General features: G+C 44.5%; 1 protein-coding gene across 2 annotated transcripts in view; it reads right to left on the bottom strand.

The window, feature by feature from the left end:
- RAB31 (RAB31, member RAS oncogene family) overlaps window positions 1-2,900 on the bottom strand; it is a 107,201-nt gene extending 104,301 nt beyond the window's left edge. Inside the window, exon 1 of one of the 2 annotated variants that reach the window (XR_010021471.1) lies at window positions 2,429-2,900. Coding sequence is in view for 1 of the 2 variants with exons in the window: in XM_063076539.1 (XP_062932609.1) it covers window positions 2,429-2,467 (39 nt within the window). In the remaining variant the exon portion in view is untranslated. The remainder of the gene's footprint in view (window positions 1-2,428) is intronic. The other variant, XM_063076539.1, reaches the window with a different exon arrangement.
- Window positions 2,901-16,942: the final 14,042 nt, after the last annotated feature.

Here is a 16,942-nt window from a genome sequence, read left to right as displayed (position 1 = left end):
TAACATGCCAAGAAAATGGGGGAAGCGTCAGGGTTCTGAAAAGCACAGGCACAGGTAAAGAAGACATGCCACCTGGCCTGCTCTCACTTCCACCTGTTACAAATGACCCTAACGTCAGAAGGCAGAACCTCCTACCCCACCAAGGGAGCAGGAGACTACAACAGTCACCAGCCGGAAGCCTGGGATAAACGTTTGCACTGCCCATGCCTAAAACAGCCCATACCTTACATGACAGGCATGTCCCCAAGTAATCACTGAGCACGTGCCCAGGCACAGAGAGACTAGTCCCTCAGCCTCTCCAGTGAGACAACGTGGTTCACATTTTCTATTACCTTCTGGGCAATGGAGGGTGTGGATGCTAAGGTCTTGGTCATACTGAGACTTCAGGGAGGTGTGGCATGGCTAAAAAACGGGAAGCTGAGTGCCAGTGCATGCAAGACTTCACCCTGAAAATACAGATCTCCCTGCACAGAGAACAAAGGAGGCTGAGGTTCCTGCTAAAATTCTGAAAGGACTTTTGGACTTAATATTGATTCCTTCCACACACTGATCCACAGGGCTCTCAAATCAAGAGAGTGAACCCAAAGTAGATAAAATGGCTTTGACCGCCCTTAAATGCTATCTCACCCAGAGAACCAGCCCATTCATTTTGATGAGCTACTAGAAACACAGCCTGCCACACATCTTACCTAGAAAAGGGCCAGTCAAACCAGGGGACTTAATGAAGAGTGGATAAGGTCACTTGTTCTTTCAAATAAGATATCCTCTGACCTCAATAAGACTAAAACTTAGAGCCACCCTCAAAAAAAAAAGGAGGCCACAAGTGTGGTGTGATACGATTGGTGTTTCAAAGCCTCTATCTGCCTAGAAATCTCTTCTTTCTTCGCTTTGACACTTTTCCCCCTCCAAGTTCAAATTCCTACCAAAAGAACCACCACAAAGAACTGGCAAACAAAGCTGAGGCACCCTCTCCAGGAGGCCACTGAAAGAGTATGTTTCATTCTTGAGATAAGAGAAAAAGAAGTAAAGAGATTTCTTCCAGCTTCCTCATCCCCCAGGTTTACTAGTTGTCACCCTGGAATCACACATTAGCAGGAAAGGGTACCAAGGATCTTAAGAGATCATCTGGTATAGTCCTCTGCCTTAAAAGGGAAGATGTTATCATGTCCATTTCCCAGATGAGGCAACTGAGTTGTCCAAAATGACACAGGTAGTTAGTAGGAAAGGGTGACAGCCTGCACTTCCTGCCTCCTGATATAGGGCTCTTGCCACCCACTCGGTGTCCTTGTAGAAGGATATAGAGACTCATTCCTAAATATTGAAATTGAAAATAAGGATTCATGGAATGGAGCCTGTGCCACCTAAGTAGATGACAAAGGAGAAGTAAAAAAAAAAAAAAAAAAATCATACTGCATTTTTTCCCCAAGGCCAATCCTAACACATGTCATAGCTGACCCTTGATTCCTTGGGACAGGACATTCCTTCTATGTTTTTGAACATCCTTCCGATGCTGAAACACTCCTCACGAGGGAGCACGGGATTCCTGGAATCTATGTCTGGAATGGATTAGAGAGCCTGGCGGCCAGTGGAAACCCACTCCTACAACACTAAACGTCAACGGAGAAAGACCAGACGGCATCCTCCCCAGATCCCGGCCACAGCCAAGCAAGTCCGGGGCAGCGCTGGGGCGTCTGTGCCTGGGGCCAACAGGGAAGGGGGGCAGAGGAGAGCGACGGGTGACAGTCCAGAACTCCGTCCTGCCAAAGGCTCCAGAAGAGCCTACATGAAGCCTTGGTGTGGCGCGATTCAGTCCTACCCTAGAGTCGTTCCCTCCTCGCACACTCCGTGTCCCTCCACCTTGACAGAGCACGCGCCTTAGAACCAGCTCTTCTTCCCACAGAAGCAACGCTGGACTCGGAGGTGACACCGGAAGGCAATGACCCCGCAGGATGCGCAGTCGCCGCGCGGTCCCCGAGGGCTGCCCCCTGCCGGGTCTGCCGGTGGGTTCTTTGTTTCTGACTGCTGGAACGTCGCTGCGGGCTGAGAACGCCCCGAGCTGGGCGGCCGTGGGGTGGCGGCGTGTGGTCCCCTCTCCCCGCGCCCCGGGCCCGCTGCGCGCGCTGCCCCGCGCCGCTCCCCGCCGCGGCTGGGCCTTTTTTAAGGGACTAAATCGATTGCCCCGTTGGGAGGCAAGAGCGCCTGGGCGCCTCGGCCGAGTTACTTCGACTTTCCGCCGGAAGGAAATTATCACAGGCGGAGGAGAAAGCCCTCGGGGCCGGAGGGGCCGCGGCCGCGGCAGGACCCGCCGCCGCGGGGTCCCGCGCGCCCCGCCCGCCCCGCAGCAGCCCAGGCGGCGCCGGAGCGGAGCCCGGGAGACGCGCCGGCCGGGGGCGGGACGAGCGGCGGAGCCCGGGGCGCACGGACTCACCCCGAGGAGACACACTTTGAGCTCCCGTATCGCCATCATGAGCTCGGGGCCGGGCCGGGCCGGGGCTCAGCAGCATCCTCCGGGGCCGGGGCCGCGCCGCGCCCGCGCCCAGCCGCGTCCTCCCGTCTCGCCCGCCGCTCGCGCCACCCGCGGGCGGAACCGCCGCCGCTGCTATTTCTGGGCCGCCGGCCCCGCCGCGGTCGGTCACGTGGCTGCCGGCCGGCTCCTCCCGGGCGCGTTGGGTCTAACCCCGCCAGCCCCCGGCCCCCAGGAACGCCCCCGGAAGGCGCCAGCCACCCCGAGGCCGCCCCGGGCCCTGCGGCCGCCCGGGCGGGTCGCCTTCGAGCTCAGACCGGGTCGGCAGCTGGCGCTCCAGAGCCCCCTGGCATCTGCCCCTCCCAGCGCCGCCCGGCTGAGTGGAAGCCCAGGAGCGGCCCTGCGTCACTGGAGATGCCGCTGCTCATCTGGAAAGTGCATCCTGTCAGACGAGGTCACTACCAAATGAAGGAGCACTTCAAAGCCTGTGGGTAGTCACAGCATGACATTCTGGCATCTGGGCATGAGTAGAGCCGCTGAAGGGACAGATGAGGACAGGGGTGAGGAGACCGATTAACTTTGCAGCCGCCTTCTCCTGCAGTTCCTAATACCCGGGCTTCAATTTGCCTGCATGAAGCTCTTCATTCTCAGCCCTGTCAGTTTTCTGTATGTAACTAAAAATGATTCTAGAAGCAATGGTCCTGCTCCTTCCTCCAAAACTGGCGGGTCAGCGTCTGAAAAAGGAAACTTGCATTCTGGAGAGGAAGCTCCCATTCTCGGGTATAGAAAATCCTACAACTTGCGTGGGCAGAAACTCAGCCCTCAGAACTCTAGCTGGAAACGTGGAGCTCCCCAGCAGACCTCTGAGTCGTTCCTTAACTAGGAAATAAAAAGAGGCTGTGGCATCAGTCATGAGAGGCTGTGGAAACGGTGCTCTCTCCTGTCCATGTATGGCCTAGTGTACCTCTCCAATCAGATGATGTCATGTGTTGCTGCTATAGCAATCTCAGCCTTTTCGACATAATCTGTCTGAGTAATTCACTGGCATTTCACATGAGAAATATGTTTTTTTATTTCTTTTTATTTTATTTGTTCTTTTTTTTTTTTAATTCCCTATAAAAAGATGACCGGTAAGGGGATCTTAACCCTTGACTTGGTGTTGTCAGCAAGTGAGCTAATCGGCCATCCCTATATAGGGATCCGAACCCTTGGCCTTGGTGTTATCAACACCACACTCTCCCAAGGGAGCAACGGGCCGGCCCAGAAATATGTTTTTTAAAAAAACAATTTTTAAGAACTTCATCCCCTATCACAAAGGCTGGGGCCTCCCTACTGACTACAGTTTTGATCAATGACATTTCCATTCTCCCAGTGGACCACCCACCTTGACTATCTGGATGTGTTGTTACTGAAGTCGGGTTGAGGCTACCCAGCACCCATGTATCCCATACAAATAGGAATTCCAAGTCAAGGACTCCAGAGAGAAAATCCTAGACCACTGTAGTCAAAGCAGGCCCCAAACAGATAATTGCCCATTAAATTCCCCAGAGCAGCAGGAGCTTCCCCCTAATCCCTTCAGGTGCAGGCTTGTGCAGAGTTACTTATCTGCACTAAATTTTCAAAAAGTAGCCATGGACAAGTTACAGGGTCTATTCACCATCTCCATTGTATCAGTATCTATCCTTGATTCAGTATCCAAAGTACAGAGAGTCTTCTATGCATGAGGGTGAAAACAGTCCTACCCAGAATTACACCACCCTGGTCACAATACGTCCCTGTCCTCAGATTTGCTGAGCAGAGAACAACTGCTACACAGTTGCAGAGACACCTTCGGCCAGGACCTCCGCTGGCCCTCGCTGGCTCCCAGGCCATCCCGCAGGCAGCAGGACTTGAATCTCCATATAGAAGTGCATTCCTTTGGTTTTTCTGCTCACTTCCTCAAAGCCAGTCAAACAGCGTGGAAGCCTTTTCCACTTTCTACATCCTACAGAGCGAGTAGGGATTCATAAAATAGGGATAGGCTGCTGAGGGCAGAACCATCCCCAGGCAAAAAAGAGCAGTCAAAAATATCCCTTCTGTTCCCTTACTGTTTTTCATGATTCCTCTCATTGGCACTGGTCTCCACTAGCCTGCGTGCCTAAGATGCATGTGTGGTTTCTAGGCTCTCCCAAAATAGTCCCTTATGGCGGCCATCCCTCCCTGAGAATCACCCCAGTCTGTTTTTCCTTCTCCCCACCCCCAGTCTCATTAAAATTACCCCATTTGCGTCTCTTCCTGATCAGGCCTTGTGCTCTGCTTTACAAAGTGGCAATCCTAGTCTGTCAACGAGAACATGTTCCTGGGTTTATACCTCCTCCTCAGCCATGTTACCCTTGGAAACTTAGACATGGCCTCGTGAAACCAGGTGCCTATCATCAACCAAGGTAATGCATAAAGCTCTAGCCCAGGAAGGAGGGGAGATGACTGCTAAAAGACATGTTTTAGGAGTGTCAGGTCCTGGGTAGCTCTCAACTTCTTAAAGGAATAATGTTCTCTATTAGTTTATGATTACTGTACTAAGGGCCCCTACTGACTCCTCTGGAATTTTCTGCAAACATGAAGAAGTTCTGATCTAATATAAACAGAGATAAAAATTCAGTGGTACATAACTTACAATTTACCAAATAAAAAAATAGAACATGCAAGTTTTCTTATGAGAACTTTGTAAAGTAAAAGATCATTGAATTAATTCAGACTTACACTTTTCCGCTGCTTCAAAGTCTTCAGGGGCACCATACCAACTACAGGACGAAGTCCAGCACCTCAGCATGTCTTGCAGTACTCTCCCCAAGCTAGCCTGTCCTCATCCCATCTGGTGAAGTCCCACCATCCTTCAAGGATCTGCTGAAATTTCACCTCCTTTGTGAGCCTTCCCCTGAGTTGTACATATTCTGTTTGTACCTCTCAGAATTTGCTCGACATAAGTAATTAACAACTAAATCCCTTTTACAACAAATCAGGAGCTAAACAGATACACAAATGTAATTATCTCTCTATATGAGAAGTTAACCAAGGATTGTCTTTGAATCACCAAGGTTTGACAGTGACTAGAAATGAATCTTCTTGTCTGCACCTATCTAGGACTTTTTTCAAGCAGGATCTTTTGACTCTTTACGTGTTCAAATTAGATGGGTGTTTCCTGGATCTCTAGGGTCTGGGAGACCACAGCTTCATCATTATGATATGGTCCCAGAATTAGCTCCCTGAATCAGCGGCTATCCATATAATAGGATTGTTGAGCCTGGAGTACTCCCCACCCTTAGAAGATACTTCACCTTAGGGAGATTCTCCTAAATGAAGAGTAATTCACCAAGAAGTTTGCAGTGGAAGTCTCCCGGAAAAACTATCCTATTCTTTCTTTTAAATCTGGCAAAAGCCGGTAACGGTCATAAAACTGATCATGTTTTTTTGATTCAGGAAATCCCTTTTTGGATAATAGCATACAAATACAAAAAAGCAAACAAAGCCTGCCTGTTTGTGCACAAACACACGTGCACACAAAGAAACAAAGAAATACATTAAGAGAAACAACAAAAAAAAATTTCTAGGGACGTAAAGGGATCGTAGTTGCATTAACTGTAACATTAAAGGGGCAAAAACTCAAATCTCCTAACATTTGGGGAATCATTAAGCAAGCTATGGTGTCTTTACTGGGTATATTTAATGGTATACAGTAGTATATGTTACTCAAGTAGTCGATGAAATGTGCATACTATGTAGATTGATAGGAAAGTTTGTAGAAAATAAGGTTCTGTGAAAATAATATGACACAAATGGGATCTGCAGGTTTAATAGGATAAGCAAATGCAAATTTGTTACAACTCCCTAGAGCACAGGCTGACCCCCATAGAGAGTGGTGTGTCATCGTCTGCTCAAGGGCTGACTAAGGAAAGATAAAAACGTCTATGAACTTTGTTTTAATAATTAGATCTTTCTTATGAAACTGTAGTGTTTGCAATATCAGTTAAATAGCGTTTTAATATTTCCCATTTATGTAGCAACCCCTTCCTTCCTTCCTCCCTTCCTTCCTCTCTTCCTTCGTTCCTCCCTTCAGTTGCAGAAACTTTCTAACTAGCATGTGCTGCCTTATCTTGTTTGCAACTCAGACCCTGCAAACAAATCATGAGGAGATGGATCCTGAACATACTAGGACCAAAGAGGGATTTGAGGGACTTAGAAAAGCAGAGGTAAATGGACGCCACAATTCACCCACAGAGTTGGAAAAGGAGAGAACACCTAGAGAAGACTGGGAACTGAAGGAGCCTCCATACGTAGGGAAGGGACTGTCCCCGAGAACCCTGAGGAGTGTGGCCGCTCGGGGGAGGGACAGCCAGTGAATGGACACAAAACCTTCTGCGAACGACCGTCCTCCCTTGCAGCTCCAGTTGTCTTCATCTTTAGGTGGAAAGGACAGTGACACCTCTCAGAGGCTCGAGAGTAGCAGCATTGGAACAGGCGGACAGACAGGACCGGGGAGAAGGGGACTTGCCTCTACCGTATTCTCCATCACTTCCTGAATGGGAGTGCTTAGACCAAGTGAACCTCCTCCCTTAAGACACGGGAGGCCTCTGTGGGGATCTCACAAAGGACTGGTGTCAGGTGATGCTGTTTAAATTTTCCAGATGCTCTTTCCTGAGTGCCAGCACTGGGCAGTGGAAGCCAGCCTCACCATCTAACTGGCCTCTTCCCTGACACTCCCTTCTATCATCCTCGATGGTCCTTTGAATCCCTGGTTGAGCTGGAAGTGTTGGGTTGAAAGAAAATAAAATACAGGATAGGTATTAACACCTCCTATGAAAGATACATGGATGGGTTCAGCTATGACCACCTCCTAAAGGCCATAAGTAACATGTAACCCAGTCAGTCTCTACATTTTCACTGCTTGCTTGTGTAGAAGCAGAAAGGGGACAATCCCTTCCCTCCCCATAGTAAAGGGTCACTACCGACACCCCATAACAAAAGACAGGTAACAAGAGAAAAACATAACAAATTTGTGACATGCAAAGATGTACACAGGAGTCATTCAAAATACAAAAACTCAAAGAAAGGGCCAGATGACTGAAGTTTTAATATCATCTGAGGTTATAGAAAGATAGGGGCTTGGAGCCTGGCAAGACAGGTTATGGGAAGGGAGAGAAGGAAGGGGCTGGCAAGCAAGGGCTGTCTTGCTGTGCAGATGAAGCTTCGCAGGCAGCAGCTCTCAGAAAGCTCCCTTTCCTTATCAAACTAAAAAGATTCTGCAGGACAAAGGAAACAACAGTGTGAAGAGAAAATCTACAGAATGGGAAAAATATTTGCAAACTATACATTTGACAAGGGGTTAGTACTCAGATTATATAAGGAACTTAAACAACTCAACAGCAAGAAAATAACCTGATTAAAGAACGGGCAAAAGACCTTAATAAACATTGCTCAAAAAAAGACATTTAAATGGCCAGGAGGTACATGGAAAAATGCTAAACGTCACTAATCATCAGGGAAATGCAAATCAAAACCACAATGAGATACCACCCCACTGAGGTTAGAATGGCTATTACCAAAAAGAAAACAAGTGCTGGCGTGGATGTGGAGAAAAGGGAACACTCACACACTGCTGGTGGGGGTGCAAACTAGCACAACCACTATGCAAAACAATATGGAGTTTCCTGAAAAATTAAAAATAGAACTTCCATATGATCAACCGATCCCACTACTGGGCATAGATCCAAAGGAAATGAAATCAGCATGTCGAAGAGATATCTGCACTCCCATGTTTATTGCAGCTCTATTCACAATAGCCGAAACACAGATTCATCCCCAGTATCTAACAGCATATTAATAGATAAAGAAAATGTAGAATATATACACAGTGAAATACTAGCCAGCCATAAAAAGGAATAAATTCCTGTCATTTGAGACAACATGGGTGGACCTGGAGGTCATCGTGCTAAGTGAAATAAGCCAGGCACAGAAAGGCACATACCACATGATCTTACTCAAACACGGAATCTATAAAAAAAGGAGAGAGAGACAATATCATAGAACCAGAGAGTAGAACAGTGGTTACCAGAGACTGGGGAGGGCAGGAAGGAGGGGGGATGATGGAGGTGGGTCAACAGGTAAAAGTTGCAATTAGATTGGAAGAATAAGTTCTGGTGTTCTTTTGCATGACAGGGTGATGATGGCTAACAGGTGCTGTATATTGAAAATTAGCAAGAAGAGAGGCCTTTGAATACTCTCACCACAAAGAAATGATAAATTCAAGTGACATCATCAAGATGATGGAATAGGTGGTCCCCCGCATCACTCTTCCCCACAATCAACGAATTTACAGCTATCAAAAAGGAAAGACTGCCAACCTGGGATCGCTGGAGCTTGGGGGAAGAGACAGACCTGCAGAGTTCATGAAGATGGGAGAAGCCATGTTGAGAGGATGAAGAAACTGTTTCGGCCATTTCAAGCCCTGAAAACCATAGGGCCAGCCCTGCGCTAGGCAGGAAGAAGCTGCAGCTCACGGAGGGGGATCCAGAAAAAGCCACAGCTGAGCCCTTTGTGGGAAGCTGCCTGGAGTCTGCAGGGGAAAAGAGGGCCTGGGAGTGCACCATACCAGCCCCCAGGCCCGTGAGACCACTGACAGGGTTCCCGTGGACGCACACAGGTGCAAGAGCCGCAGCTGACTGAAGGAACCACCTAGGCTGGTGAGTCACCCTGAGGGACCCATGCATGGCCCACCCCACAGGAAGCTTTTGGAATGTGGGAAGGAGTTTGGCCTGCTGGGAGAACCTTGGGGTGCAGAGGGGGCAGCGGAGACAGACCCACTCAGTGGAGACTGGTCAGGACAATGGAACTGCAGGGGGCACCATCTGCCGCAAAGACTCAGTCCTGGGCCAGAATTTCTACACAGTACGGGTGTATCCAACCTCACAAGACCCAGAAGTGATTTAAAGGCCAACAATTAAAATCTGGTCAGCACAAAAAACCTTCCCCAGGAAATCAGCAGCAAAGCAGAAATTTAACCCAACCACAGAGCTCAAGTGCTGGTCCCCACAGGAAGTTCCCCCAATTTTGGAGTTAACCAAAACCACAGATCAGACACAAAACTCTGACATTAACCAGTAAAGGCTGAACACTACCAAGTAACACCTATAAAACCCACCAAGTAACACCTATAAAACCTAGAAGAGGTGAAAGTCTCCTCAAATGCCCAGGCATCAACATAAAGATTCAAACAGTGAGAAAGAACAGAGAAACAAGACACCAACAAATGAAGCACCAGCAATGGACCCAGAGGAAAGTGGATTTATGAAATGTCAGATAGAGAATTCCAAATAACCCTCTTAAGGATGTTTAGGGAGTCACAAGAAAATACAAATAGAAATTTAAATGATATCTGGAAAATAGTCCAGGGACAGAACATGAAACGTGGCAAAGGAATTGAATCAATTAAAAAAACAACATTAACAAAAAATAGAAATTCTAGAAATAAAGACTGCATTATCTGAACTGCAAAACTCGATAGAAAGCTCCAACAGCAGACTTAATCAAACAGAGGAAAGAATCAGTGAGCTTGAAGATAGAACATGAAATTATCAAATCAGAGGAGAAAAAAGACAAAAAAAAAAAGAAAAAATTAAGCAGAAATACAGCAAATATAGGACTCCCTGAAGCTAAATAACCTCTGCATAGTTGGCATACCTGAATGAGAGGAAAAAGGAAGAGATGTAGAAAGCATATTCAAGGAAATAATGGCTGAAAATTTCCCAAGTATAAAGAGAGGTACAGGAAGTTCCAGGTAGAGGTTGCTAGTCAAATTTTAGTCCAAGGAGGAACACCCCAAGGCACATCATAATCAAATTATCAAAAACCAAAGACAAAGAAAGAATACTAAAAGCAGCAAGAGAAAAGAAAAATGTAACATTCAACAGAGCTTCAATATGACTGTCAGCAGATTTCTCCGTAGGCACCCTACAGGCCAGAAAAGAATGGAATGATATATTCAGGGTGCTGAAGGAAAAAGACTGTCAGCCAAGAATTCTGTATCTGGCAAAACTAACCTTCACATATGAAGGAGAAATAGAATCTTTCCCAAACAAACAAAAACTAAAGGAATTCATCAATCCTAGACCTGCATGACAAGAAATGCTAAAGGGAGTTCTTCAGTCTGAAAAAAAATGATGCTAAGGAGCAGCAAGAAAACATTTGAAAGGTACATTACTGATTAGTGAAGTAACTTCACAGACAACCTCAAAATATTCCAATGTCATAAGGATTGTGAATCAACCACTGACATTCTTAGTATGAAGACTAAAGGACAAACCTAACAAGACACTAATATATACAACAACAATATATGAGATTGGCAATATTAAAAGATGTAACTTGAAACAACAAATTGTCAAAAAGTTGTGGGCGGGGGATGACACCAAAGCACAGAGTTGGCTTTGTCCTTTTTTTTTTTTTTTTTTTGGTTTTTTTCTTAGTTATCAAAGCTAAGTCGTTATTAGTCTAAAATAATCTGTTATAACTATAACATGTTTTTTGTAAGCCTTATGGTAGTTATAACACAAAAATATATGAGACATACTAAAAATAAATAGCAAGAAATCAAAATACACTGCTAGGAAAAAACCACTCAATCACAAAGGAAGACAGTAGGATCAGAAAAAAGGATCAATAAAACAACCAGAAAAAAAGGAACAAAATGACAGTAACAACAATGATAATTCTAAATGTAAACAGATTAAATGCCCCAATTAAAAGACACAGAATGGCTAACAAGAACCAACAGTATGCTGCCCACAAGAAACTCACTTCGCCTATAAAGACACACACCAGCTGAAAGTGAAAGGATGGAAAAACATATTTCATGCAAATGGAAACCAAAAAAGAGCTGGCATAGCTGTACTTATATCAGATAAAATAGACTAAAGCCAAGGAAAGTAAAAGAAAAACGATAAGACAATTGATTTTTAACCAAGGTGCCAAGAATATACAGTGGGGAAAGGACAGCCTCTTCAATAAATGGTGCTGAGAAAACTGGAGAGCCACACACAGAAGATTTGAAACTAGACCCCTATCTCTCACCACACACAAAAATCAACTCAAAATGGATTAAAGACCTAAATTTAAGACCTGAAACTATGAAACTACTAGAAGAAAACATAGGGGAAACACTATGAAATGGGAGTGGGCAGTGCTTTTTTGAGCAAGACTGCAAAGGCACAGGCAACTAAAACAAAAATACATAAGTGGGACTACATCAAACAGAAAAGCTGCACAGAAAGAGACACTATCAACAAAGTGAAGAGACAACCTGCAGAATGGGAGAAGGTGTTTGCAAACTGCACATCAGACAAGGCGCTAATACCCAGAGTATATGAGGAACTCAAACAACTCAACAGCAAAAAAACAAGTAACCCAATTTAAAAATGGGTCAATGTGCTGACCAGTTAGCTCAGTTGATTAGAGAGCAGCCTTGTAACACCAATGTCATGAGTTCAGATCCCCATACGGCCAGCAGCCAAAAAAAAAAAAAAAAAAGAGGCAAAAGGACCTGAATAAATAATGTCTCAAAAGAAGATATACAAAATTGCCAACATACACATGAAAAAATGCTCAAAATCACTAATCATCAGGGAAAAGCAAATTAAAATCACAATGAGATATCTCACCCCAGTTAGAATTGCTATCATCTATAAGACAGAAAATAACAAATGCTGCCAAGGACGTGGAGAAGAGCGAACCCTCTTACATTGTTGGTGGGAATGTAAATCGTTATAGCTATTGTAGAACACAGTATGGAGTTTCCTGAAACAACTACAGATAGAACTACGCTATAATCCAGCAATCCCACTACTGGGTATATAGCCAAAAGAAAAGAAATCAATATATCAAAAAGACACCTGCACTCCCATGCTCACAATAGCCAAGAGATGGAATCAGCCTAAATGCCCACCAACGGATGAATGGATTAAAAAAACTGTGGTAGATATACATAATGGATTATTACTATTCAGCTATAAAAAGAAATGATATCATTTGCAGTGACGTGGATGGAACTGGAAACCAGCATGTTAAATGAAGTAAGTCAGGCACAGAAAGACAAATACCATGACCTCACTTATATGTGGAATCTAAGGGGAAAAAAGTAGTTCTCATAGAAGTAGAGAGTATAATAATGGTTACCAGAGGCCGGGGAGGGGGAGAAAGGGAAGTGGGTACACAGCTATGCTCTTTACCTTAAGTGAATCATTGTGCAGTGTGTGCATGTGTTGAAACAACATACCGTACCCCACTAATATGTACAAGTTAAAAGAAAAATGTGTACAAGTTAAAAGAAGTAGGTATACTTGGGGGTAAAATATTTTTGGTTTTCTTTACTTGTAAAACTGGGAAATTAAATTACAATGATGTAAACCAAAGTCAACCCAGCCCTGGTTTGTTTTCCTAGGCCATCATCACATTGCTCTGGCTAAGTCACACTGAGGTTAACTGCAATTGCTCAGTGTAATGCCATGAAGTTTAGGAAATTTTTATTCTTAAAAGAGGTTGTGTTTCACATATTTTGTACTTTAACATTGTTATCAAACTAAAAACGAATTTAATTTTAGATGTTGACAATTCTCCTATCTTCAGGAGTTTTTGTTGTTGATTGTTCATGCACCCATTCAGCAAATAACCTAGTCAACCACAAGGTGAGACAATGTGTGTGTCTGCGTGTGTGTATGAGAGAGAGCACTTTGTTCTGTCTGAATTCCCAAGACTGCCCTAGACTAGGAAGAACCTAATGCTAACGCTCCCTAATTTGAAGTGCCTCTTAGAATATCTGACTATTAAGAATATCGAAGTACTAAGTATTTAATGGTTAACTGAGTTGCCCTAAGACCCCAATGACATTGGAACAGTTGCAAATTTTGTTTCTATTGTTGTGGTTATTATTGTTAAGAAAACAAAATTTCAACAAATTGTGTTTAAAGATCTAATTGGCTTATATTACCAATTCATGAATCAGGTGGCGTCCCATCTAAAGATTTAGAAGAGCCGCTCTGCTGAGCCGCGCAGAGGAAGTGGGTTTTATAGGCAGACAGGGCTGAAGAAGCAGAAACAGGGAACGAAAAGCAGATTGCTCTTTTCAAAATTACCGTCCTCATAGAATTAAAACATAGAGGATTTTCTTATATTGCCAGCTCTGATTGGTTGCTATGAATCTCCTATTTTTTGGAAAACTGGCCCATTTTAAAGTCCAGTTTGATTACATGGCACTTAGCACATGTGACTCCACTCTGGTTTGGTCTGGTCTATCCGGCCTAGCAGGAGCTCAGTCCAAAACAACAGCCTCCCACGAGTTTTATTCCACATTATCGTAGAGCTACTGCTCTCACTGTCATTCATCGACTTCCGATCTACCAGTATAACGGAGCCTGTTTTAAATCATCCGTACTCCAGCCCTTAGCACAGGACATATTCTGAACTCTGAAAAAATGTGGTGAGTGGGTGGAGGAGAGTGAGTTAATCAACATGAGGGATAATCTCAGGGGTGGAAGGCTAGAGAGGACACTGACCTCAGATGGAACAAAGTTTAAATCCAGGCTCCTTGAGCCCCCGTTTCTGTGAATCTAAGCAGGTTTCTGAATCTCTTCAGCCTGTAGTTTCATCCTCTGCCAAAAGTGGACATAAAAAGGCTGTTGCATTATCTTGGAGGAGGATGACATGAGATTTGTGTGTGTGTAATTAACAAGTCTAAATGACAAACCGTCCCATTCTGCATGGGACAATCTGTCCAGAATTCAGCACTGAAAGTCCCACATCCTGGGAAACCCCTCAGCCCCAGGTGAACTGGAATGGTTATCACCCTATTCCCTAACCTAAGCTTATAAAGCTGTTTTGGGGATTATTGCTATCCATTAAAAAGGAAGTGTTAACTTCCAAACACATCTCCCTTCCTGCCTCAGTTTTTCAGCTCTGAATGTAGAAAAGAGTCCAGATTTTTAAAACAGCGTCAGTACTTTGCGCATAGCTACGAACATCTGACTTCCCTGTGATTCCCTCTCCATCTCGCACTCCATTCACGTGGAAGGCTTAAATGTGCACGTTCAAACTTCAGCTGAATAACAACCGTTCACTGAAAGACATACCAGATCTAAAAACAGAAAAACAGGAAATAAGAAAAGATGGTTTAATCCCTGAGCCCCTGGTGAGGCGGGGCCCCTTCTGGTGCTTCATGATTTACTCTAACTCCCCCCAGCTCTGGTGCTCCCTCCCACTAAAAAATCATTTACTGCCCCTGGGAGAATGGCGCCTTTGCCCCATCTGCCCTTCCCCTGTGCAGAAGGCTGTATAAGCCTCTAGACCTCACTGGCTATCGGGTACATTCCCCCTCGATTCCCCATGCTGTGCACATCAGATACACCTGTGTGCCTTTTCCTCGTCGTAATCGGCCATTGTCAGTTCATTTTCAGTGAACCTTTACAGGGCTGAGGGGAAGCTTTCCCATGGCCCCTACACAACCATCCATAGCTCCGGAACAGAGGAGTTTAAGGACTTTAAGGCAGAATCCTCCCTTGGGTAAACATTTCTGGGAAGTTGGCCTTTGTCAAAACAGTTACTCCCTTAGCCCACGTGTTTCCTGAGTTTCAGGCTGTGGCATCTCCCCTGCTCTGCTGTCAGCAGTGGTTTGTAAGTGGGGTGCCAAGACTATCCAGCGGTTTGCTGTGGAGAGCCTGAAGATGGAGGGGTCTGGCTCTGTTTCTCCTAATGGGGAGAGGCAAATGCAGACTTACTTTCAGAAATGACCAGGAGAAAGGCTGACAGATTTGACCACATAAAAGTTAACACTTATTTTATGGAGGAAATATCATAAACACAATTTTTTTTAATGGCAATCTGGGAGAATATTTGGCATAAATATAACCCAGTTAATGATCTTAATGTAGAAAGAGCTAATACATTTTTTTTTTTTACAAAACCACCAAGATCCAATAGGAAAAATGAGCAGACACAATCAGTCAACTCACAAGTTGGAAATGAGTATATAAAGAAAGCATTCAGTTTCACAAGTAGGTAAAAATACAGATTAAAGAGTCAAGGAACAATTTTCCACTTATCAAATTAGCAAAGTTATAAAACCTGAAGCTCAGTGCTGGTGTGAGTGAGACCGAGAGGGGTATGCTCCATCAGGCTGCTCAGTCGGTAAACTGGCTGGACCTTTTATTTTTTTTATTTTTCTTTTTATTTACTTATTTTTATTTAAGTGTGTTTATTATACATATTTGTGGGGTACAGAGTTGAATTTTAATACATGTATACAATGTGCGATGATCAAACCAGGGTAATTAGTATACTCATCTTTATAAAACGTAATCATTTCTTTGCGATGAGGATATTCAATCTCCCCTCTTTTAGCCATCTTGGTCAGACTATTTATTTATTTATTGACTGATGGCAGCTGGCAGGTATGGGGATCTGAACCCTTGACCTTGATGTTATAACACCATGCTCTAACCAAGTGAGCTGACCAGCCAGCCCCCGACCTTTTAAAGTCACATTTAATATATATTAATATTCTTACAGTCATTCTCTGTCACCTGGGTACTTTCACATATCTTTTCTCTGATGCAATATTTATTTTATTATATTCTCCATGAGCAAATTTATACTCTTGTCTTAAGCTTAATTCTGGGTTCTGGTGGGTATGGGGGATACAGAATCCAAAAGCTCTCTGCTCCTCACCAAATAGACAACATTTGTGTATAGAAGATAAGGAGTAGAAGAAAAGGGAACTTAAAGCAGAAGGTTTAAGTATGGACGGCTAGTGATACTCTTCTCTTTTGAATATGGAAGTCTGGAAGGGAGAACGACTCACTCGATAACAATAAGAGCTAACCCTTAGGAAGCGTTGATTGCTAGCTAGGTACCAGGTACCACCCTGTCCAACATCTTGTGTCAATGATGTCACTGTTCTCCTGTATAGAGGAAGGTGCTGTTGTTCTTGGAACTGAGGCAAAGAGTTCCTGCAAAGGTCTGCCTTGATGGGCCACAGCCAGGATTCAAGTCCAGACACGTCAGTAAGCACACGAACTACCACACCACATGCTTAACTTTCGTTTTTAGTTTGAGGCATTACCAGGGATATGCAGGTAAAAATGTTGAACAGAGCGGGAAATCAAATATCAGAGCTGGACACAGAGAATCAGGAGTTAACTGCAAAGAGGAGCTAGTCGATGCTGGCTAGAATAATCACACACACGCTGCTATTGTTACAGATCCTACTTCTCCTTCTTGACTGAAAGCTCCCAGGGGATTCAGAACAGTATGCCTCACATTTCGGTGTTCCCTGAGGGGTGAGGAATTTCTTCTAGTAAAAATATATTTGAATCCATGAGATCATGTCTGTGAAACACATTTTTCATTCAACTATATTATTCTCAACATCTTAGAGTTCATTCCTACAGTGCAAACAAC

Source organism: Cynocephalus volans, chromosome 13, assembly GCF_027409185.1.
Source record: "Cynocephalus volans isolate mCynVol1 chromosome 13, mCynVol1.pri, whole genome shotgun sequence".
Taxonomy (NCBI): Eukaryota; Metazoa; Chordata; class Mammalia; order Dermoptera; family Cynocephalidae; genus Cynocephalus; species Cynocephalus volans.
The sequence above is the reverse complement of the archived record's forward strand: the minus strand, read 5'-3'. Positions and strand labels throughout refer to the sequence as shown.